Here is a 25,198-nt window from a genome sequence, read left to right on the forward strand (position 1 = left end):
TTAAAGTTACAGACCTGTTGAGAAAAATGAAGGATGAATTTTGAGCATAAAATATTCAGAAAATGTGTTTGAAACTTACAAAAACATTTGTTTTGCTTCCATTTGTACTGTGTCTTTAATTTAAAAAAATATATGTCTAAGTGCTCCAAGGTTTGGTATTCACCTCTTGTTGATTTAACTTCATGTAGGTTACTTGAAATTCACGATAATACAATTAAAATGAAATATTTTTGTATGCCTGTTAGAAAATAGCAAAGTCATGTAATATATTTTTCTTGTTTGAACTTGATTGTATTCAATTGTGGAATAAATATTGATTTTATGTTCACGTGTTTCTCAACCCAAAAGTCAATTTCCCAAAATATCAATGACCTGCAAATGTATTTATTGTTGCCAGTAATGACAAATGTGGATCTATACTTATGTGTATTTTCTGCATATTGTGTTGTTCTGTGGCTGCTGTTTGTCTCACTACTGTATATCATGCACACTGTAGATCCTCCAAATATTGGCTACTGAAAAGAATGCTTACATAACATGTCCAACCTGCTTCAAAATTGGGTCTTGGTGCTGTCTGCAGCTACACTCTTCAATGTAAAAAAAATGTTGGACCAATATTGATTGTATGTCTGCTTGAATATCTGATGCTAATCAATTCCATGACATGACGACAAAGTATTTGCTTCAGCAAATTTGCATAAATTGCACTGACCTCAACACATTCAATTGAGAAATAAGAAACACACTAACAGCAATAACATGTCAGCTTTGGAAATGAACTTCTAATCAAATGTTCATATGAGTTCTGTTGCACTGCAGTGCATAACAGATGTAGTGCACAATCTTTTATGACAGAGACAGGTCTCACTCTTGGCTGACTATGATGATGCTTTACCTAATAAATCAAATGCCTTCTAACCAGTTATACATTACACTAGGCCTACACAATGATCCTGGATGTGAACAAAGTCAGACTAGCTCCCTGACTTTATACAATGTCTCTCAGCTGGCTCAGCTTCTCATTAGGCCAAAGATTCCGTTGTCGTCTCAAACGCAAGTGATTGTATCAGGCATGAGACCACAGTAGGATCACTCCAGTGCACTGCGGTATTGTGCAACACTCATTTGCACCCTGGCCCATGCCTTGCCTTTGGGAATGCGAGAACACTCCTTGCAGCCCTGATGAGTAAGTGCTATGATGGAAATCAATTGGGCAGCAATTTATAGTGTGACTTTGCAAAAGGACATGGCAGAATGCAATAACCTGCCAAAGGAGACAGACAGGGGAATAGGACAATCCCGCTGGTTATTATCTTCACATTTGTAGTTACAGAGTTTGCAAGAGCGTCTTTTAATCTTTCTTTTTCCCACTGTCACATACTGATCTGTATGCAAAGGCAATGTAAAGTCAACATGTTTTTCTACACTCATTCAGGCGGTGTGCAAACCAAAATATTTTTAAGAAGACCAAGCAGACTTGTGCCTGTATCGACTAACCCGCTTGGATAGATATCCCATCCAGAATTCCATCAGTGTGGTCCTCCATCTTATCCCAGTTTTATTTAAGAAGGAACATGGTTTGACAAATGCCTTTCTTTCATCATCGAGTTTTTTCGAGTTTAAATAGGCAAAAAATTTCAGGTGAAATAAATGTTCTTTAGAGAAAGGTTGATTATTAAAATAGGTCTACCTTATTTTAAGGCAATAGACAAAACCCAAGCTACTGCATGCATTCTGACTAGACTGACATTCTAGTGATACTGTCCTCCATTGTATATTATTGGTGTGAAAATAAATCGTTAAAAACTCCTGGAAAGCTCAACTAAATTAGGCTATGCTGCCTTCCTTCAGAGTTCCATATTAGTTTTCAGATTGAAACTGTGGTTATTGTGTTACGCTGCCACCTAGTGGATCTTGTATGCACTTAACGAACAGGAAATCGGAGATGGGTCTGGCTGCAGCCTGGAGCCTCCCCCCGTCTCATGGCCTCCGAACACGCAGCTGAACTCACAGCGTCGCAGTATTTTCTTAGCTTTTTCGTTGGATGCTGTTTATCCGTAAGTACATACACATGATGTATAATTTGTGTATCCATTTATATTTTGCCCAAAACGTTTGTTTTCTTACATTTTCTCTGTAAATTAGGACTACAGGGTCGTCAAGTGTTACCAAAAGCTTGGAGTGGACCCCCCCCCCCCCCCCCCCCCCCCCCCCGACGGTCAATGCGTGAGGCTTAAGAACCCTGGTCGGACAATGTGTTTGTCAGGGCTGCAAACTTTTCCAAAAACCTTAGAGTGAGATTTGGTGGGGCCAACCAACATGTTGCTGCGTACAAAGCAACGTCTAGTTGCTTCACTCAGTGTGCCTGCGCCTTGTCCAGTACTGTTAGCAGGACTAGCCTATTTGGATGGCGTTGTCTTCTCAGCGTGAGAAATACAAGGTGTGTCGTGAGAGCATGTGAACTGGTCGAAATGCGTGTGTCTCACTGCCAATGCGTGAGCGTTGGCAGCCCAGCAGGTTTGTATGCATTAGTTCAGTTTCACAACGAAAATCGTTTCAGTAAACATCGTCAAGAAAAGTCAAGCCTTGTGTTTATTGAATTCAAGTTGTTCTAGCTTTGCATGGTAACATAGCCTGGCTGCCAGCCCAACTTCTCCCCGCCCACAAAAAAATTTGGTTGGGAAGTTGGGTCTGGAGGGTCTCCTATTGTAACTTGGCTGCTAGCCCAACTTCTCCCCGCCCACGAAAAAATGTGGTCGGCAAGTTGGGTCTGGAGGGTCTCGTATTGGGGAACAACTACAGAAAACCAGAATCTGGGCGGACCATCGAATTGCCAGGGCGGGCTTTATATGATGATGGACAGATGATCAACAGTAATATAATCAACAACTTCACGAAAGAGCGCTTAGGTTGAATTCGTTTTCAACAAACAACATATTACGTTGCTCTGATTGGTTGTAGGTCTATCCAATTGAGCGAAGAGGCATTTGTTTTACGAGTTCGGTTGAAACAAGCCCGTAGTCACAGTCCAACGGAGAGTTTTCAGACTCATATTCTGATTAGACTTAGACAACGTCAGGCTACTCATATTTAGCCTGGCTGCCAGCCCAACTTCTCCCCGCCCCCAAAAGAATTTGGTCGGGAATTTGGGTCTGGAGGGTCTCGTATTGGGGACCAACTACAGAAAACCAGAATCTGGGCGAACCAATTAAATTGCCAGGGCGGGCTTTATACGATGATGGACAGATGATCAACAGTAACGTAATCACCCACGTCACAAAAGAGCGCTTAAGTTGAATTCGTTTTGAACAAACATGGCTACCGCTGGAGATCTGGGATGTTATGATTCTGCCATCGAGTCTGTTTTAGAAGACATCAACAGCGCATTAATTTTGAAAGAGGAACAGAGAGACGCAATCAAGGCATTTGTCGATGGAAAATATGTTTTAGCCGTCCTTCCTACGGGATTCGGTAAAAGTTTAATTTATCAGCTGGCCCCAATGGAGTTGTAATCCTAAACGGAGAACGTGTTCGTATAAGCATTGCCCTTTATTGTTTCGCTCAAAAAGGTTGACCGTGTGAACAAGTACTCTCCCTACCCTTAAATTAATTTTACAACACCGGCAAAAATCGTTTGTATTCATTCTTCAAGCATACTTCAAGTCTGCTTGTAGTTTAGTTCTGTTGACAACAACTATGCGGTGCTTAACATACGTCACATACTCTGTTGCTCTGATTGGTTGTAGATCTATCCAATTGAGCAAAGAGGCATTTGTTTTCCAGGCTCGTTTGAAACACGCCCTGTAGTCAAAGCCCAACGGAGAGTTCTCAGACTCATATTCTGACTAGAATTATGAGTATGACAACGTCAGGCTAACTCGTATTGGGGACAACTACAGAAAAACAGAATCGGGACGGACCAATGAAATTGCCAGGGCGGGCTTTATATGATGATGGACAGATGATCAACAGTAACGTAATCAACAACTTCACGAAAGAGCGCTTGGGTTGAATTCGTTTTCAACAAACAACATATTACGTTGCTCTGATTGGTTGTAAGTCTATTCAATTGAGCAAAGAGGCATTTGTTTTACGAGTTCGGTTGAAACACGCCCCGTAGTCACAGCCCAACGGAGAGTTTTCAGACTCATATTCTGACTAGAATTATGAGTGTGACAACGTCAGGCTAATGGTAACACGCTGCAAGGGTAGAATACAAATGTATTGTTTGAAGGTTAAGGGTTGCCCTAGTTTATTATTGTATCAAGGAAATGGAAAGTAGCCTGAACGATAAACAACAATAGACAACAACAATAATACACAATTTCGGTTACACACCAGCGATAGAATAAGTGATGTTTTTTTATTAAGGCGGGGCTGGTCGCAAGTCAACCCCCATTGAGTAGAGGAAGCTGGTAGCAGAATATAATATAATGTATGTGGGTTTCAAGATTGATTTAAATTTCAAGGGTTTTATGTCAAATTGTTAAGGAACATCCTGAGACTAGCTTTCAGTTTGCAGAAAAAGAGTTAGGGCAACATGTGCAGGATGAAAGGAAATGGGGCTGAGGGGAAAGTTGAGGCAGAAGAGGAAGATGGGAATGGGAGAGGCTCGCCCGCTGCACCCAACGGAGACACTGTCTCGACAGCAGGGAAGGCATTCGCCCTACGAAAAGAACACAGAACAAAAGGTGGAAGCCGGGGAGGCGGAGGCAGCAGATTGAAACAGAGAGCATCCTGTGTCGTTCTAAGCAATGCAGAGTGCAGTGATATCCTGTTTGAATAGCCTGCCCTGCTAAGAAGGTGTGTCCCAACTGCGTGTCTCCTGCATGAACCAGCTCCGCCCAATTTTGCTGTGTTTCAGGGTGAAGATGAACGTGTCTGGGGAGTGTAGCATGATGTCGGAGATTCGTGGGTGAGCAGAGGGGTCAAAGGTGGAGGAGGTGGAAGTGAATTCTGAGCACCTTAGGAAGCCTAAGAAGGCCAGGAGGAGCATGGCTTCTAGGGTGGCATCGGTGGAAAGGGAGTAGTATCCAGAGCAAAGTGTGTGGATACAGGCAGCTAGCAGGTCGGCAGTGAGGGGTTGCCGTACGGAAGGGAGCAGGGATCCAGGCGCTTAAAGATCCCATGGCATGACAATTTCACTTTATGAGGTTATTTAGCATTAGTATGAGTTCCCCTAGCCTGCCTTTGGTCCCCCAGTGGCTAGACATTTCGATAGGTGTAAACAGTAGCCTGGGTACTCTTCTCTGCCTTTGAGAAAATGAAAGCTCAAATGCTCCGATCTGAAAATCTTCCCCTTATGTCATCATAAGGGGAAAAGTTACCTCCCCTTTGTCTGCTTTGCCCGCACAGAGAATTTGGCCCACCAATAACAAAATTTGGTTTGACCATGCGTCCGCGATATTGGTTTTTCCTTGAGAGACATCATGGCTTGCAAATGACTAAAGCATGGCAGTTAGCCCCGCCTCTCTCCTCTTCATAGCATTTCAAGCTACAGACACAGAAATGCCACATCCTAAGGAAAGCTCATTGTGGAACTGCTCGTAGTGTCTGTAATTCTGGGAAAATAATTTTGGGAAAGAGACTTCAAATACAGACTTTGAAGTGCGGATGAAGGGTTTAGTGAGGCAGAGGGGCATGAAGGAGGAGTTTGTGGTGGGAGTGAGCAGGTAGTTGGAGAGGAGGAGAGTGGGACACACTGGCTGAGATTAGCTGCGAAGCGCCTGCAAGCGCCGCCTTTTTTCTTTCGGTGCCCATGTTATGAAATTGCATTCCTCCATGCTTTAGCTGGGCTGATGAGTATGAGTTGATTGTGAAGGAGGAGTCCTGGTGCGCTGTCTTCCTCCCTAACTTCAGTTAATAGTCAGTCCAAAGTTTAGAATAGGCTACTGGTAAATAAATGTATTCCAAACTAGTAAATTACACGTCTCTTTCACTTACTTACAACTATAAAGTACAGACAGAACTATTCATCTGTATAATATCACCAGATGTTAACACTTTCATTCAATTTGTAAATTGAGTCGGATGGCTGAGTGGTGAGGGAGTCGGGCTAGTAATCAGAAGGTTGCCGGATCGATTCCCCGCCCCGCCAATATAATTGTGTCCTTGGGCAAGGCACTTCACCCTACTTGCCTCGGGGGGAATGTCCCTGTACTTACTGTAAGTCTCTCTGGATAAGAGCGTCTGCTAAATGACTAAATGTAAATGTTCCACGGAAGACCAAGTTCACAGAATATATGAGCAGTCATGTGACTATCACTGATAAATGATCAACTTCTATCAACTTTTCCACACTAGAAAGACCAGTCCAACAACCCAACGCAGACCACACCAGCACGTCCTTACAACATCCTGCACGCCACTGTGAAGATGTCCAGCTCTGTATCAACAACCACTCATGGGGTGGTGGTCATCACCCATGTTCACCCTGCTGGGAACGGCTTGGGGATGGGGGCCCCTCCCCCCACCTGTATGTGTCGGGTAGGACCTGTGGTGTCGTCTGTGATGGAGAGTTTCCGTGAGGGACATCCTAAGGCTCTGGGGGTAGGACTTTATTGTACAAAGTGTATGTAAGATAAATATAAAAACGGACCAATAATGAAGCATGTTTCCTTGCACAGTGGGGTGTATGGCTACATCATTGTTTACAGATTTCTCTTATGACCATGTTCTGTTAAAAAGTCACTGTCTGACTGTTTTTGCTCTGTCTGTTTTTCCATCAGACAGTACAAATTATGTTTGGAGCCATGGCATTTTTGTTTGGAATCGTGATGACTTTTGGCGAATTGAGTCTTGGAGTACTAAGTGGTATATTCGTCTGGGGCAGCATCATTGTAAGTGCACTTATTCCCTTTGTTCCTTATGTTGTTGGTCGTCATTCTACAGTACTGGTGTGGATTTCAGTTCACTTTTAAAGTTCTGTTGTGTCACTGTTGAAACAAGGAATTGAACTAATCGATAAGACCTGTTCTCTTACTCAAAGTATGTGGATAAGTTTGACCAAAATGAGTTGAGCTCACTACCCTTCTGGGCTTTAATGTGGTTATTGTCACAGTCGAGGCAACTCTACATGTAATCATTAATGAATGCCTTCATTCGATATTAGTGCACTTTACTAGCTGAGTAGCTCCAATTACAGAAGTACAGTTATGTAGTTTCATTGAACTGTTTCCTTATTACTGTTTTCTCATTTTTTAAGCTTCTTCTCTGCTAAAGCAGTTTAGTTTGGTATAAGTATGCTCCAACTCAGCTTTTCCAGCTTTAGACTTAAATGTCTATTTTTATAGTATACCATAGAGTGTACTTCAGTATATAGTTCAAAGTGTTGCATAAAAAAGCGAATTGATTTAAATGTATATCAACTTTGTGTGTACAGGAAACCTACTACTAAGCAAACATCTATTTTTCTCTCTCAGTACATAATTGCAGGCTCTCTCACCATTGCAGCTGAAAAATCGTTGAACAAGTGCCTGGTCAGTACTGTTGAACTTCCTCAATGTCCAGTCATGTGTTTAGGAGTATCTTATATTCTTAATATGTATATATTATATATATTTAAAGTTAGAAATCCTTTATCCCTGCTTTTTCTCTCTCCCTCAGGTGAAGGCTTCATTGGGAATGAACATTGTTGCCACAGTGACTGCTGTTACAGGCACCGTTCTCTACTCTTTAGATGCTGCTAGTGTATTTAGCTATTGTTACGATTACAATTGGCTATGTCGTCGATACTGGGTATAACCATATATATTTATTCCTTTTTTTATTTGAGATGTTTATGGAATTTAAGTTACAGTATGCATACTGATAAAAATACTCAAAACTCAATACAGGTCTAGTGTTCAGTAGTAAGACCTCTCAGTCACTTCAGTCAAACAAGTGTAGCTGACCCAGGGTCTTGCTGTACCCAGGGTTGAAGGTGTGGGATATGACTATTTTAGCAGAAACAGTATTATGATTAGCAATTTTATTTTCTATATAAATGAATATGGGGCACAACTGTCATTCCATTCATGCCATCATAAAAGTCTGCCTAATTGCTGTAGGTTTTTAATAGACAATAGTAGATAGCTACTACAGAAACAGTATCTGTAGTGAAAATCTTCACAAAATGTTTGTCATGTATACAGCAATTTTTTAATTTTGTGTCTTCACAGGCCAAACATCAGGGAATTTCTGGTGTCATGGCGCTTTTCTCCTTGCTGGAGATAATGGTCACCATCAGTGTCTCAGCATTTGCCTGCAAAGCTGTCTGTCATTCCCCCCCTGAAGTAAGTGGAAGCATTAAAAACAACGTGGGTTTCGACAAAATGCCGTCCAGTGCTGACAGCTGGTATAGGCCACTGCAGAGGACGGTGAAACAAGATGCACCTTAATAATTACATGTCTTTTTTTGTCTTGTAGCAGGTGTTCATCGTTGGCAGTCACTTACCTCAAGGTGGCCCTGTACCTTCACAGACAACATTCGACATCCCACCAAACAGCTATGAGGTAGGAAGTCTAACACTGCTTTCCCCCCATTAATACACCAGGGGTCTCTGCATCAAAACCTAATTTACAAAGGGAATGCAGACAACACTAACCAAAACCCAAACATGCTTCCTCTCAGAATTTCAACTCAATAAGAATCAATAGGTTATCCTTGATAAATTATGTCTTCTCATCCTCTTTTGTTGCTACAGACTTTGAGGACCCCAAAAGGAGCAGAAGAGGGATTGCCTGCCTACGACGACAACAGACCCCCCCAGTATAGTTTGGCTATGATTACCTGAGGTTGTTAACTGTGGCTGCTTGCTTGGCTTCTAGGTTCTCTTTAGTTTGTTATTAGGGCTGAACGATTAATTGCATTTAATATCGCAATGTGACAAAACAAGATTTTGTCATCGTTAAGGCTGCGATTTTACTTTGGTCACGTGACACGCAAGAGTAACGCAGTTTGCAGACGAAGGATCAACTTTGCACGTACAATTTACCTTGACCTGTACGATGACCTCAGGCTCGACAGAACCTGACACTACAGACACTTTTGCCAATTTTGCCTGCCTGGCTAATGTTGTTACCTCACGTGGCAACACCACCAACCTAATTCGGCCCTAAAAAAACACCACAAAGCCATGTACGATGCATAGCTAAAATGCTGAACACCAGTGTGTCAAATTAGCCAAATAACACCCGACAGGATCACTGTTTAAAATGTTTCAAAGCCTAACTCCTTATTAATGTACGAAATTACTCAAGCAGTCACAGCATTCATCGCGAAAGATATTATGCCCCTCGGTGATACACATACAGTAGACTAGGATCACTATGGCTGTCAGTGCCATACTGTTTCTGTTAGGCTACTGACTGGATCAGAAATGTTCAGACAGTTTTTATTTTTTATTATTTTTTATTTAACCTTTAGATGTGTGAGTTCTAAATATTTCCAGCGGTCCCCACTGCGCAAGTTTTTTCCCCCAAAGCACATGTTATATTAGCCTACATTTAGCTTTGATTTACCAAAATATATACAAAGAAGTATGTTTTACTTAATTACTCTGAACTTTGTGTGTTATGTTGCTGACTGGAGATCAGTAGTATATATATATATTTATTAATAATAATCATATAATAATCACATATTAAATCGCAATTGCAATATTAGTCAAAATAATCGCAATTACCTTATTTTCCCAAATTGTACAGCCCTATTTGTTAGGGTCACTTTTTTACCCCCAATAATCACTTTTTAAAATCTTTCCACTGGTTAGAACAAAATTATACTGACAATGTTTAACTGTGTCATGTTTTTTTTTTTCTGTTCTTGTATTTCAAATTCTCTGTTATGGTGTAAGGCTGAGTGTCATCCTGCCCCCACCTCTCATATGCTAGAATCTGGAGTTGCTGGACGGAGTCTCTACTTAATGGCTCTCACAACTCATTGTATAACTTACTGTAGCATTGCTTGTCATATGTGGATAAGTAAGGGTCAAGATGTGGTGTGATTGGTTGTTCTTGGGTATAAAAGTAATTGTGAAGCATTGTTCTGTGGATTCTTGATCTCCTCAGACCTTCTCTTCAGCTCAGGCTTGTCCCACTCATTCTCCTTCCTCACATCTTGCTTTCTATCTCTGGTTTATAATAATTATGGTAGAGTAAGAGTTATCCTTTATTCTGTAACATGTTTGCCTTGTAATTGATTTCATTCATTTGCAATTTCATTAAATGTATATTTCATTTCACCTCACTTTGACCATTCTGGCCCATTTAGTTACTTGGTGTTTGGTAAAGAAGGGCCTACTTTGCATCAGTGACAAACAAGTAATTCATAAGAAGACAATTGTTGACACCGTTATTCACAGCAACTCATATTAATAATTTAACTGTTAAACACAAATATAGTACTAAATGATGTGTCAGGCAGTAATTCAATGGTATGCAAAATCATGATCCTACTAAACAGATACTTCCATTAGGGTATAATCATTCAGCAATACATATTTATTTATTTATCAATCATTGGATACCTATTTGAATGTCGAAAAAAAATATTTTAGCACTTTGTCAACAATTAGTAAATGATCAATATCTTTAGATTTTCAATGTAGCCATAAATGTAAACATAAAGTAGCAACAGAACTTGTCAAGGTGTATTAACCCAACTCCAACCACAGATCTCAACACATCAGGGCAAATTACTGAGTAGGCATCAATCAGATGCAGCATCTATTGTAGTGGCAAAAACAACAGTTTTGAGTTTTCGACTAAACCCCTAGATCCCATTTCTAGTTGATTTTACCACCTTGGAGAAATCAGGAGAAGCAGTGTCAAGACTCGCAGTTATATCCAATAATCCAATGTTGCCGGTTTTATTATCGAAAAATTATGTTACATAATTTAAAGTTCATAGACAATACAAAGGCTGCAAAAAGTGGAACAGGCCCAAACGGAGACAGCGTGGTTCACGGCCTCAGCACTGAGGTCAATGACGGTATTTGCGCCCGCTTTCTGCCCGTCATGCGCGTCTGGCAGCCTTTTCAAGGGTGGCACTGTCACCACCTGTAGAGGGCGCACACTCACAATCCCACAAAAAAGGGGAAAAACCAATCAATCATAAAAACGGATCCTACACACCGGCCCCCAATTGTTCTCTATAGAATCAATTACAAAAATTAACATGAAAGGAGCCAAAAGAGGGGCAATAAAGTAAATAAGCACTTAATGCTTTCAGAAGTATGTAATGCATAATGATTTAGAGAAGGTATAAAATCATGTGTACGTTACATTCCTTTCTCCTCTGAACAGGAACCCTGGTCACTCTTCAGACTCAAGGATTTGGCACAGCTTGGTTATGGGCCTCTCAAGGACTGAAGTCTTTGTCTTGAGCTTCACTGACCGCACCAGACCCCTTGCATCAGGTGTCGTCTCCAGCACTCTTCCCAATGGCCAGGACCCTCGAGGAGCAGTGGGGTCAACGACCAGGACAATGTCTCCGACACTCAGGTTCCTCTTTAGTGAAGTCCATTTCTGCCTCTCCTGCAGCAGCAGAAGATATTCTTTGGTCCACCTTTGCCAGAAAAGATTGGCCATGTACTGGACCTGTTTCCAGCGATGTCTGGCATAGATGTTGGACAGACTGAGCCATAGTCACTCTCACTGGCATCGGCGAAGTGGTGAAGCACAGCACAGCTCGTCATTCCATAGCCCTTTGGTTTCAAACAGCGTGGCACACTGAAGCCTTTGATCCTGTCCAGGCTGTTGGTCCATTCCATCCACTTTTCAGACACTGGCTGGGGCAGAGGCTCGTCCCATCCGAAGCCTCGCTGGCAGAGTCCTTGAAGCAACTGCTTAGCTGGGAGGGTGAGAGGAGCAAGAAAGCCTAGTGGATCAAATATGGAACTAACAACAGAGAGTATGACTCTGCCGGGGTGTGGCTTTTGGCTCAGGTTGATGTTGAATTGGAAATTGTCAGACTCCACGCACCACTGCAGTCCTAGTGCTTTTTCAATAGGCAAATTGTCTTTGTCGAGATCCAGTGTTTTGATTTCCTTTGCTCTGTGTTCTTTGGGGATTGATGTTAAAACTGCCCTGCTATTGCTGACCCACTGAGTGAGTTGAAACCCAACTTTGTTGCATAGTGCAGTGACATCTTTCACCTGCTGGATGGCATCCGATTCCTTGTCCACAGACTTTGCACAGTCATCCACATAAAAGTTGTGCCAAACTGTTTCAGCTACTTGAGGGGAAAACAACTCTCATTTTAAGCAGCAGTTTTTCTTAATGCAAAGCTTGCAATGCTAGGGGAGGACACTGCACCGAATACGTGTACAAGCATACAGTGTTCCTTGGGTGCTTGACTGGTCTCACATTGTGGCCACCACAGGAATCACAAGTAATTGACATCAGATCTGGCTACTCTAACCTGATGAAACATTGACTTGATGTCAGACATGATTGCAACAGGCTCTTTGCGAAATCTCATGATGACTCCAATGAGGGAATTTGACAGGTCAGGTCCCTGCCGCAGTTCGTTGTTAAGGGATACACCCTGGTAAGAGGCAGCACAATCAAAGACTACTCTGAGCCTTTTCTTTTTAGGGTGGTACACGCCGTGGTGTGGCAAGTACCATACTTTTCCTGGTGACTGTGCAAGTTCTTCCTGTGGGACCTCCTCTGCATAATTACTCTCGAAGATGTCTTTGAAAAAATGCAACATGTTCCTGTTTATATTGCTCATCCTTTTCCATTTTCCTTCTAAGGCTTTGGAGGCGCTGTTCTGCAATTTGGCGGTTGTTTGGAATACAGACATCAGCCTTTCTGAAGGGCAATTTCAGATTGTAATGTCCGTCATTCAGAACTGCCTCACTGGCCGTTTTCAGAAATCGTTTGTCCTCAATGGAAACCTCATTTGTTTCCTCAGAGGCAACTTCAGAAAAATTCTGATGGTACTGTGAGATCAGAAGCTCCTCTAGCCTTGCCACTGAAATCCTATTCACCGTAGCACTTTTTGCACAGCCAGTTACACTTCTAAGTGGCCCATTTACAACCCACCCCAATAGTGTTCTAGCTGCATAAGGGCCCCCACTTTGGCTATTAACAACCACCCACGGCTCTATAAGGGTTGGAGCATTTGTTCCAATTAACACCTTTGCACTAATAGAGGGGATGTTGACTTCACTTAAAAACGCCCATTGCACTAAGTCACTCTGTCTTGGGATGCTGTTGGTGGTAACTGGCATTTCCTTCTGAGTGAAAATGTCAGGAAGAGGTGAGAAGTTGTCGCTGTTCAATACTGAAACTTCAATTCCTGAGACAACATGTGTGGGAACAGAATTTTCCTGATTCATTGTTCGTAGAAGAATTTGTGTTCTCCTTCCTTTGAGATTGAGACGTGTCATGAGCTTCTCTGAGCAGAAGGTGGCAGATGACCCTGGATTCAGGAGAGCGTACACTTGCAAGACTTGGCTGCCCTTTGCTGCCTTAACCTTAACTGGGACGATGGAAAGTGCGCACTCTTGGTCCCTATGTGACCACATAACTCTGCTGATGCACTGCCTATAACACCAGAGGGTTTTTCTGCTTCTTTAGCTGTGCCGTTAACAGGGCCGGCCCAAGTCATAAGCAAACTAAGCGGCTGCTTAGGGTCCCCGTGGCCACCAGAGGGCCCCCAAGAGCAAATTAAATTAGAGTTTAATGTAATTTATTTATAAAGGGACTCAGAGGTAGCCTGGTCTTAACCAGACCCTCGTACATTTCATTTGTACAGAGGGTCTGGGATCTCTCGAATGACAAACGTTAACTTCCTTGAAGGCGGGTCCTCTGTTGAAGTTTAAAACTATTGGATCCGCCCAGAGCCACTCTGATTTGCCATAACCAATCGCAAGCGTTCGCCTTAGCCAACTCCTTCACCACTACTGTAACGGAGCTAGCTGCCGTAGCTGGAAAATCAAACTTTCCCGAACCCCGTGGGGAGGAGGCAGGCGCGCCCCCAGACATTTTTCATAGGGGTGGCCAGATGGGGCAAGGGAAAATCTTGGGGTGGCACACCAAAATCAAAACACATTTCAGGAATTATATTTTGCTCAGTCTTGTACTTAATAGGTTAGATGTCAATGTGAGCATTAATAATAACATACTGATATACTATGGTCTTTTACTGGTAGGCTACCGTATTTTTCAGAAAACATGCCACATGTTCTATAATATGGAGGACCAAACCTGCCAAAATCAAAAATAAATGAATAAATAAATAAATGTATAAATAAATGTACTTATACATAAAAAAATGTAAATATATAAAAATAAATGTATGAAAAAATATTAATTACGTATTTATTTATTTACATGGCCATTTATTTCTGTATTTATTTATTTTTGTATTTATTTATTTCTGTGTACATTTATTTCTGTATTTATTTATTTATGTGTACATTTATTTCTGTATTTCCTTGTCCTTAAGCTAATGAGGTAAGCTGTCAATCAATGTATGTCACGGTGTCACCTTAACCCCATTGGTTGATTGGTATCAGAGTGCGAAGATGGACTTTCCATGCCTGGGGTTGCTATGAATACCTTAGTAAACAAAAGACTGCACACACGCAACAGATAGCCAGAGATTTGATAGTTTTGGCTAGCTAACCTTGCTAAAAAAAGTGCTAGTCAAGATGTTTTACTTTTTTGCGTTGAGGCTCTGGATACCAATTTGTACCATTTAGCTGCATGCAGAGCCATAAAAAGAAAGAGTTGCATCAATTGATTGGCTTTACGTTCATGGTACTGCACTGTAGGATAGTTAGAACTAGAGCGAGCTAGCATGAGTTTCAAACACAGCAGCATCGTCGTTGTGGAACAGTTGTACTGCATTGTATGAAGGAGCTGTGCCAAGGTAAGAATGTGTAAGTTCTTGGCTCATTTTCTGGCATCTAGTACATTTAATATTTCAGTATCTTAAAGTGCCGAGATTTTTTGATGCTAGCTAGAAATGTAGAAGCCAGAACGTAGCAAAAACAATGTGCTACGAAGTGAGTGATGACCTGTTTATGTAATGTTAAGTGTAGCTTGCTAATTTAGTGCACTATTTATGTTTATTGAGAAACTAATGCCTACAAACAAGTTTGTGTGAGAGGAACGCTGTATTTAATAATTAATTCATAAAGGTGGTCGCTTATTTGCACCAAAGTCTGGTAGTTAGTACGGTAAGAAATTGGATTATATTATACAGTATCAAGGAACCATCAAAGAACAGAGTACAACATAGTTAATCTATTCATAAAGTGAATGTTTACTAAGCAAACTATGAGTTAGAGACCATTGTAACATTCAGTCCATCATGAGTTAGAGACCATTGTAACATTCAGTCCATCATGTGATTATCATTACAGCTTACTGTCTGTTTATGTGTGTGTGTGTGTGTTGTGGTTATGGCCCTTGCAGTCTGGCATTGCTACTGAGGTTGATGTGAGCTGAAAAGGAGGCCCAGTGCCTTGGAGGTGGATGTCAGACCACTGGACGAACGAGCGCTGGATGGGAGACCACTAGTTGAAGGAGCGCTGGATGGGAGAACACTGGATGAGAGAGAGCTGGAAGGGGGACCACTGGATGAGGGAAAATGTGATGGAGTGGGCTGTCTTATATTTGAACCACAGTATTTTTGTCATTACTATGCTTTTAATTGTGGTCGTTATTGAGTTATATTGAGTTTGCTCCTGTTGACTTTAGCAAACCACCTCTTTCTCTCACTATCACCTGGGAAGCTGTAGCCTACATCACGACTCCCTATTTGGAGCATGCAATACATCCAAGATGCTTGGTGCAAGACCAAGACAGCGCAGTGTAGACAAAAGTTTTACCTTTATTGTGACACTTTTCATAGCAGAGACTAAAATAACGTGTACATATTTGAATAGTCATGTTGACTATCATAGTTGTACTGTAGCCTTTCACAACCAAGTCCTTGAGGTTTAATCATTGTGCACTACACATGCTTAAAATGTTATTAAACTGTTTCCTATTTCTATCATTACATGGTCATAATCACCTTGTGTGCTGTCAAATCATTCATCTGCTCCTCGCTGCCCCCCACACTGGACCCTATGCAGTTTGCATACCGGTCCAATAGGTCTACAGACGATGCCATCGCTCTGACCATGCACACCGCTCTCTCCCACCTGGACAAGGGGAATACATATGTGAGGATGCTGTTCATTGACTACAGCTCTGCATTCAACACCATCATCCCCTCCAGACTGGTCTCCAAGCTTGTGGACCTGGGACTAAGCACCTCCCTCTGCAAGTGGATCTTCCACTTCCTGACGGGGAGGCCACAGGTGGTGAGAATCGGTGACCGCACTTCATCTGTACTGATCACCAACACAGGCACCCCCCAGGGCTGTGTGCTCAGCCCTCTCCTGTTCTCCTTGTTCACCCACGACTGTGCGGCTACGCACAGCTCCAACCTCCTCGTTAAGTTTGCTGACGACACAACCATCGTGGGCCTCATCTCTGACAGTGACGAGTCAGCCTACAGAGAGGAGGTTGACACCCTGACATCATGGTGTCAGGACAACAACCTCTCTCTTAACATCAGCAAGACCAAGGAGATGATTGTGGACTTTAGGAGGCGGCAGGAGGAGGAGCATGCACCCCTATTCATCAATGGATCGGAAGTGGAGAAGGTCAGCTGCTTCAAGTTCCTCGGGGTGAACATCAGCAATGACCTCACCTGGTCTGTTCACACGGACAAGGTGGTCAAAACGGCCCGTAAGCGCCTCTTCTTCCTGAGGAGACTGAAGAAGTTTGGTATGGACTCAGTCATCCTTACTAACTTTTACAGATGCACTATAGAAAGCATTCTGACTGGTTGTATAACAGTGTGGTATGGGAGCTGCACAGACCGGGACCGCAAGGCCCTACGAAGTGTGGTCCGTTCTGCTGAGTTCATCATCGGCAGGAAGCTCCCAGCCCTACAGGACACCTACCACACACGTTGCCTTAGGAAAGCCAGCAGGATTCTAAGAGACTGTTCCCACCCATCCTTCAGTCTCTTTACCCCGTTGCCTTCTGGCAGGCGTTACCGCAGCATCCGGTCGCGCACACGCAGACTGGACAACAGTTTCTACCCAAGGGTCATCAGGCTTCTCAATGGACACTGATATGGACATTTTTACTGCACACTAGTCACTTATACACTGTCACTTTCAGCTACTGGTTGCTCTTCAGTAACATTGCACTACTGTACCTCGCCACCAGGCTCCTGTTTGGTCATTGACAAAGTCACTGATCTGTAAATTTGCAAATTTTGTGTATTAGGGTTAGTATAGCGTACTATTTATTGTTATCTGTAATTTAGGAAGTTTTAGTGTTAGGGTTAGTATAGTCGTTTATTTATTGCTATCTGTATATTTAGGAAGTTCACTTATCTAAGCTCAGCATAGATGTAAATTTGTTCTGTGTACTTATATGTTATGTTATGCCAAGTGCTTGCGTTGTCTTGTCTTAAGAATTTCAGTGCCCAGTCTAACCTTGTGTTGCTCTGTGCACCTGACAAATAAAAGACTTGAACTTGAACTTGAACTTGTCAGTTATTGATGATTCAATAAAAAGGAATAAGTAGGGCAAGATTAAATAAAGATGCAGAACATACTACTTGTTTGTAAGTTACATTTAATGACAACACATGAAGGGTATGAAGAGATTCTTAAATTGGAGTACAGCTCTGGTTGCATCTATATGGCTGTTGATTTGCCTGATAGACTTGCTGTTGATAATGACAAAAATGCAGAACACGCCACTACAAATGCACTCCATAAACTATGACTAAATTGTGTCGGTCAAACTGCAGAGTATTACAGTATAACTATGCTAACCTGCTAGGGAAGTTTACCGGCTACCTGCCTAATGTTACAACATTGGATTAAAATTATTAGAGCTACGTTTTGCTCATTTACACGAGTTCCTTAGTTTAACCCGTATGACAGATCGTTGCTAGCTAGAGCTAAATTCATCTGAATTTGTGGTTGCCGTGTACGCGATAAGTAGGCTACACTTCAAAATATCCACATATCATCTGACCAGATATCAATAGTTTGATCAGCTGCCTTTAGTAGCTCCAATATCCGTCTGGACATGTTTACTGTGACTTTACGTCTCTAATCTATCTGGTCTTGCTATGGCATGATGCTTGGCTGAACGTCCTGCCCTGATCCCGCCCTGATCCCGCCCCTATCCCGCCCCCTAATTAGCTTAAGGATGAAGAAATACAGAAATAAATGTACACAGAAATAAATAAATACAGAAATAAATACAGACAGAAATAAATTATGTAGAAAACAAAAGACTATAGTAAAATAATTGTAAAATTATTTCTATGTATGCAATATATTTATTGATAGATTTATTTCTGTCTGTATTTATTTCTGTATTTATTTATTTCTGTGTACATTTATTTCTGTATTTCTTCATCCTTAAGCTAATTAGGGGGCGGGATAGGGGCGGGATCAGGGCGGGATCAGGGCAGGACGTTCAGCCAAGCGTCATGCCATAGCAAGACCAGATAGATTAGAGACGTAAAGTCACAGTAAACATGTCCAGACGGATATTGGAGCTACTAAAGGCAGCTGATCAAACTATTGATATCTGGTCAGATGATATGTGGATATTTTGAAGTGTAGCCTACTTATCGCGTACACGGCAACCACAAATTCAGATGAATTTAGCTCTAGCTAGCAACGATCTGTCATACGGGTTAAACTAAGGAACTCGTGTAAATGAGTAAAACGTAGCTCTAATAATTTTAATCCAATGTTGTAACATTAGGCAGGTAGCCGGTAAACTTCCCTAGCAGGTTAGCATAGTTATACTGTAATACTCTGCAGTTTGACCGACACAATTTAGTCATAGTTTATGGAGTGCATTTGTAGTGGCGTGTTCTGCATTTTTGTCATTATCAACAGCAAGTCTATCAGGCAAATCAACAGCCATATAGATGCAACCAGAGCTGTACTCCAATTTAAGAATCTCTTCATACCCTTCATGTGTTGTCATTAAATGTAACTTACAAACAAGTAGTATGTTCTGCATCTTTATTTAATCTTGCCCTACTAATTCCTTTTTATTGAATCATCAATAACTGACAGCACACAAGGTGATTATGACCATGTAATGATAGAAATAGGAAACAGTTTAATAACATTTTAAGCATGTGTAGTGCACAATGATTAAACCTCAAGGACTTGGTTGTGAAAGGCTACAGTACAACTATGATAGTCAACATGACTATTCAAATATGTACACGTTATTTTAGTCTCTGCTATGAAAAGTGTCACAATAAAGGTAAAACTTTTGTCTACACTGCGCTGTCTTGGTCTTGCACCAAGCATCTTGGATGTATTGCATGCTCCAAATAGGGAGTCGTGATGTAGGCTACAGCTTCCCAGGTGATAGTGAGAGAAAGAGGTGGTTTGCTAAAGTCAACAGGAGCAAACTCAATATAACTCAATAACGACCACAATTAAAAGCATAGTAATGACAAAAATACTGTGGTTCAAATATAAGACAGCCCACTCCATCACATTTTCCCTCATCCAGTGGTCCCCCTTCCAGCTCTCTCTCATCCAGTGTTCTCCCATCCAGCGCTCCTTCAACTAGTGGTCTCCCATCCAGCGCTCGTTCGTCCAGTGGTCTGACATCCACCTCCAAGGCACTGGGCCTCCTTTTCAGCTCACATCAACCTCAGTAGCAATGCCAGACTGCAAGGGCCATAACCACAACACACACACACACACATAAACAGACAGTAAGCTGTAATGATAATCACATGATGGACTGAATGTTACAATGGTCTCTAACTCATGATGGACTGAATGTTACAATGGTCTCTAACTCATAGTTTGCTTAGTAAACATTCACTTTATGAATAGATTAACTATGTTGTACTCTGTTCTTTGATGGTTCCTTGATACTGTATAATATAATCCAATTTCTTACCGTACTAACTACCAGACTTTGGTGCAAATAAGCGACCACCTTTATGAATTAATTATTAAATACAGCTTTCCTCTCACACAAACTTGTTTGTAGGCATTAGTTTCTCAATAAACATAAATAGTGCACTAAATTAGCAAGCTACACTTAACATTACATAAACAGGTCATCACTCACTTCGTAGCACATTGTTTTTGCTACGTTCTGGCTTCTACATTTCTAGCTAGCATCAAAAAATCTCGGCACTTTAAGATACTGAAATATTAAATGTACTAGATGCCAGAAAATGAGCCAAGAACTTACACATTCTTACCTTGGCACAGCTCCTTCATACAATGCAGTACAACTGTTCCACAACGACGATGCTGCTGTGTTTGAAACTCATGCTAGCTCGCTCTAGTTCTAACTATCCTACAGTGCAGTACCATGAACGTAAAGCCAATCAATTGATGCAACTCTTTCTTTTTATGGCTCTGCATGCAGCTAAATGGTACAAATTGGTATCCAGAGCCTCAACGCAAAAAAGTAAAACATCTTGACTAGCACTTTTTTTAGCAAGGTTAGCTAGCCAAAACTATCAAATCTCTGGCTATCTGTTGCGTGTGTGCAGTCTTTTGTTTACTAAGGTATTCATAGCAACCCCAGGCATGGAAAGTCCATCTTCGCACTCTGATACCAATCAACCAATGGGGTTAAGGTGACACCGTGACATACATTGATTGACAGCTTACCTCATTAGCTTAAGGACAAGGAAATACAGAAATAAATGTACACATAAATAAATAAATACAGAAATAAATGTACACAGAAATAAATAAATACAAAAATAAATAAATACAGAAATAAATGGCCATGTAAATAAATAAATACGTAATTAATATTTTTTCTTCAACATTTATTTTTATATATTTACATTTTTTTATGTATAAGTACATTTATTTATACATTTATTTATTCATTTATTTTTGATTTTGGCAGGTTTGGTCCTCCATACTATAACCCCATCCCACCAGCTTTGTGTTTGTAAATCGGATAGCCTACCGAAGTTGAACTATCCATTAGCGATGTTAGCTAACGTTGGTTTGGTAGCTGTATTCAACTGTGACTGGGTCTTGCATCTGTTTGATTTACTGAAATATTTATGAAATGTTATGTTTCTATTAACCATTTGCCTACTTTAGCAAGTCACTGTAACTGAGACAATGTCTCAAACTATCTAGTTTAGTTTTCACAACAATCCTCTTTGTTGTATGTATCTGTATCCAGGCAATTCAGTTCTTCAAATAGGCTAGTTGTCATTTTCTTTCAAAAGTATATGAACAGCTTTAACTTGAAGGAGTACATTGATTGTAATAAACAGCAAATGTTTACTCCTCGACTGCAAACGCCTTTGTAAACCGAGATTTGTTAAAACGTTTGTTAACCGAGACCGTAGGTCGAACCAATCGTTTTAACAAATCGAGGCGACAAAGCGTTTGCTGACCGGTCGAAGAGTAAACATTTGGTTTCTTATATACTACAACAATACGTAGGAAGATCCCAATCAAACACGTCGAATCTGGAGCAGCTGCACTTGCACTCACTGGTGACGTCACTACATCTCCAAGGCAACATATCAACAACTGTGGAGTTTCAATAACAAATACTTTTTTTCGTGAACAGAACAACTATGGCTGAGATATCACAGAAATCAACTTTTGTTGTTAGTCGCTGTGTTCGTATTTGAGCTATTTCTTTCAACCAGAATTGTTGAAAGACGTCCAAAAGAGACGTTCTCAAAAGTCAATAAACTGATTTATTTATTTACTTTTGAGAACGTCTCTGGACCAATAGGAAGAGCGTATTAGTCAAATTATTACACTAGTATATAAGAAACACATTAACTGGAAACAAACAAGCCTTCTAAAGTTAAAATATTACCCGATGACCCGATAATTTCAATACAGTTCAAAAACATTAAAAAAATTTCAATGCAGCTTTATTTGGCCCTTGCTGTGCCTTTTTATAAACATAAACAATATATAAGTAAAAAGATATGTTCAAAAGACCCCAAATGAAAAAAATAAAACCTTTATTATCATGGACTACTGACGTGTTTACATTCTTTTCAAAACAGCTTTATTCGCCTGTTTTTGTGTCTTTGGGCAAACACATTTACAAAATCCTCTAGATTTATGGCCTTAGCCCTTCTTGACTCTGCACTTAACACCCCCAAATTACTCAACCGCTCGTCACTCATTGTATTCCTTAAGGTTGTCTTAATTAACTTAAGCACTGAAAAACTGCGCTCACAGGCTGCAGTACTCACAGGTAACACAAGTGCTATTTTGCATAGTTTAAACATTTCATTGAACATCTCCCTATATGGCTCAAGAAATACAGTAAGCTCTAATAAACTGGTTGGTGTTTTCAAACCACTAGATTTCTTCCCATTTAGAGTCAGTTTTAGCTGAGGAATCTCATACTCTAGATCCTCAGTGCTGCATTTATATTGTGAGGCAAATGGTAACACTACATTCTTCTCACAAAATGTGGAACAGCTGGGATTCAAAGCTTGTATCCCTTCCAGTATTACAATATTTTCTTTTGAAAATCTTCTCTTCACCTCAGAGAGAAACACATCAATAATGGGAATAAAAGAATCTGCCCGAAATGATTCCTTATCAGTGTTGACCTGTCTTTGAGCTATTGGAGTGGAAATGTAGTAACCTTCAAGCCTAGAGCTTGGTGTGACCTGACGCCCTGGAGGTCCAATACCGATGTTGCATTGCTCGGTAAGGGTCACAGTACTGTCCCAAATATCATTAAAGTGAGAGCCCTCTCTATAACTATTCAAAGTTTCAGCAAGAGAGTCGATAAGGGTAACAGCTGTGCCCAAATTGAGTTGTGGGGACTGTAAAACATCTGATAGATGATTTATTTCACCAAAGACATTGGTTAATGTAACAAGGAGTCCAACAAACTTCAGATCTATTTGGGCCAATAAACCTCTTGCCTCTACAGCTCTGTCACCATTTCTTTCTTCAAATTTCTTTTAGTAGACGCATGATAGCTGGCAGTCTGTCCTTCACGGTCTTGCAAGCTTTGTACCTACATGCCCACCGTATCTCTATCAGCCTTTGCAACTCTCTCGGGGGCCCCTGAAACATCTCCCTCTGTACCTCTAACCACCTTTGGTGCACATATGACCCAGACACAAAAACATACAGTTTCTGCAAAAGAGAAAAGAAACAATAGGCTTCAGGGATGCATTTCACACTGTCAACTAATACTAAATTCAAGCAGTGTGCATTGCAGTGAACATAAAAAGCTAAGGGGGCATCTGACTTGATGCGTGCTTGCACACCTCTGTTCTTCCCACTCATAACAGAGGCACCGTCATATGCTTGCCCAACTAGATGGTTTCTGTAGTCAAGGCCATACTTCTGTAGTATTTCTATAATTTTCTGTGAAAGTGCTGCAGCATTGAGGCGTTCTGCTGCCTCAAAGGTGAGAAAACTTTCACATATTGACCCATTGTAATAATAACGCACTAAAAAAGACATCTGTTCCTTTTTGCTAATGTCTTTGGTCTCATCAACCATAATACTGAAAACCTCACTTTGTTTAACTTCAGTAATTATTGAGGAACGGACCATTTCAGCTAGGCAATCAATCATTTTGTTTTGTGTATTATGACCAAGGTATGTAGCATTTCTTTGACATGTCATTTTTCTTTTGACTGTTTGATCATGCTTTGCTAGCAGTTCCATGATAGAAAGAAAGTTTCCTTTGTTCTGACCTTCTGTTTCATTATGTGCTCTCTGTCCAATGTTTTGCGTGGCTGTGAGGAGCAAGGTTTCTCCAACAGTTTTTATGTATTCTCTATTTTCCCTCACTAATTTATTATACTCTGCATTTAATGAGGCTGAGAGAGAGCATTTGCCTGCAGTCACCTTGTTATATTCTGCCCATGCTAACATAGCATTACAGTGTGATTCAGATTTTGCATGGCCAACAAAACCCCCATCTTTGTAAGTTGCTTTTTTCCAATTTCTGAACCCCTCTTCAGATGTGAACACTGAATTACCTGAAGAAGGGAGACTAAAGTGCCGACAAGCATAGCAGTACGCAGAGTCTTTACTTTGCGAGTATTCTATCCATTTCTGCTTACTGTACCACTCTTTCATGAAGCTCCGTCTTCTATTTCCCTGGAAGGTCCGAGGGAAAAGCTTCAGTTGTGGCTGTTTAGGCCCTTCATCTCTTGACTGGGATATATCTACGATGAAACAAGACGGAAAGTCAGTCACTTTAATTTTAAAATAACAACATTAATAAGAGTTGCTACTCCCTCTTTAAAGTAATTACCGATTAAACATGAATCAGAAGGCTTTATGTAATAATGTTATGCTCCCAAGCAATTCATATGTTGAGGGGCTCTGTCACGTTCATAGCTTTACCTGTTGGTCCAGGAACGGATAGAACAGCGTTAGCTAAGTCCTGCCTCGCTTGGTTGTCAACCTCTTTTTCTGCTACCTGTTCCACACTATCCTGCAAAACTGCTGACTCTGATGCTGCCAGTGTCTGGGCGTCGCTGTCATGTTCTGCCTCTGTTTTGTCGTGCTCCCTCTCTGACTCTACCTGTGATGCTTGCTCACTGACGCCAATGGTATCCTCACTTTCGACAACAACATTGGGTTCGGAGCTAACGCTCTGCTGCGTCTCCCCGGAACCACTTTTCTTTATAAAAAAAGAAGCAATATCCGACGTGGACTTTCTTTTCATTGTCTGCAAATTGACATACAGTTACTGATTGTAGCTAGCTTAGCTAACGTTATACAGTACCATCCCACAACGCCAGCTATCCAGATACTCTAACAGTCCCAAGTTCAACTTCAGTTACGGGCCGAAACCACTAGGCTGCACTCTAACCTGGCCCAGTGCAACCTCTTGTGGGGGGAGGGATGACAGGCTCTGAGTGTGAAGATACGTGAAAGGATCTGAGTGGGGAGATACTTGGATTTCTATGACAAAGTGTTTCAATCGTAGATTGTGCTTAAAATATGTTTAAAATGTGTTACGTTGATTTGTCCTACAGTGAAGTTGAAATCCCATTTTCCATAAAAAATAAAATAAAAATCTTGATGACGGACAATATGCGACTCGCGATGGGGGGGCCAGTGGGGGGGCAGCAAATTTGTCAGGGGGGCCGTGGCCCCCCCGGCCCCCCCGCTGATGGCGCCACTGGGAGGAGGGC

The 25,198-nt window shown here is 41.3% G+C and overlaps 2 protein-coding genes across 4 annotated transcripts; one reads left to right on the plus strand and one right to left on the minus strand.

The window, feature by feature from the left end:
* The first annotated feature begins 1,941 nt into the window (after positions 1–1,941).
* LOC124479339 (membrane-spanning 4-domains subfamily A member 4A-like) lies at positions 1,942–10,228 on the plus strand. Of its 3 annotated transcripts, none has more exons than XM_047038075.1 (8): positions 1,942–2,057; positions 6,304–6,486; positions 6,729–6,839; positions 7,422–7,478; positions 7,606–7,737; positions 8,160–8,273; positions 8,407–8,493; positions 8,685–10,228. In XM_047038075.1, the coding sequence occupies exons 1-8, from the start codon at positions 1,983–1,985 to the stop codon at positions 8,772–8,774; spliced, it is 849 nt and encodes a 282-aa protein (XP_046894031.1). In that variant the 5' UTR covers positions 1,942–1,982; the 3' UTR covers positions 8,775–10,228. The 3 variants fall into 3 exon arrangements, with proteins under 3 accessions (XP_046894031.1, XP_046894023.1, XP_046894038.1); XM_047038067.1 differs by having other exon boundaries at positions 1,943–2,057; positions 6,304–6,549; XM_047038082.1 differs by having other exon boundaries at positions 1,958–2,057; positions 6,308–6,549.
* Positions 10,229–21,418: 11,190 nt separating this feature from the next.
* On the minus strand, positions 21,419–24,820 carry LOC124478614 (zinc finger MYM-type protein 1-like). The gene is made up of 2 exons (XM_047036943.1): positions 24,402–24,820; positions 21,419–24,220 (listed from the first exon to the last, which is right to left on the minus strand). Exons 1-2 carry the CDS (start codon positions 24,724–24,726, stop codon positions 22,986–22,988), a joined length of 1,560 nt encoding a protein of 519 aa, XP_046892899.1. The 5' UTR covers positions 24,727–24,820; the 3' UTR covers positions 21,419–22,985.
* Positions 24,821–25,198: the final 378 nt, after the last annotated feature.

The sequence above is a fragment of the Hypomesus transpacificus genome, chromosome 2, assembly GCF_021917145.1.
Source record: "Hypomesus transpacificus isolate Combined female chromosome 2, fHypTra1, whole genome shotgun sequence".
Lineage (NCBI taxonomy): Eukaryota > Metazoa > Chordata > Actinopteri > Osmeriformes > Osmeridae > Hypomesus > Hypomesus transpacificus.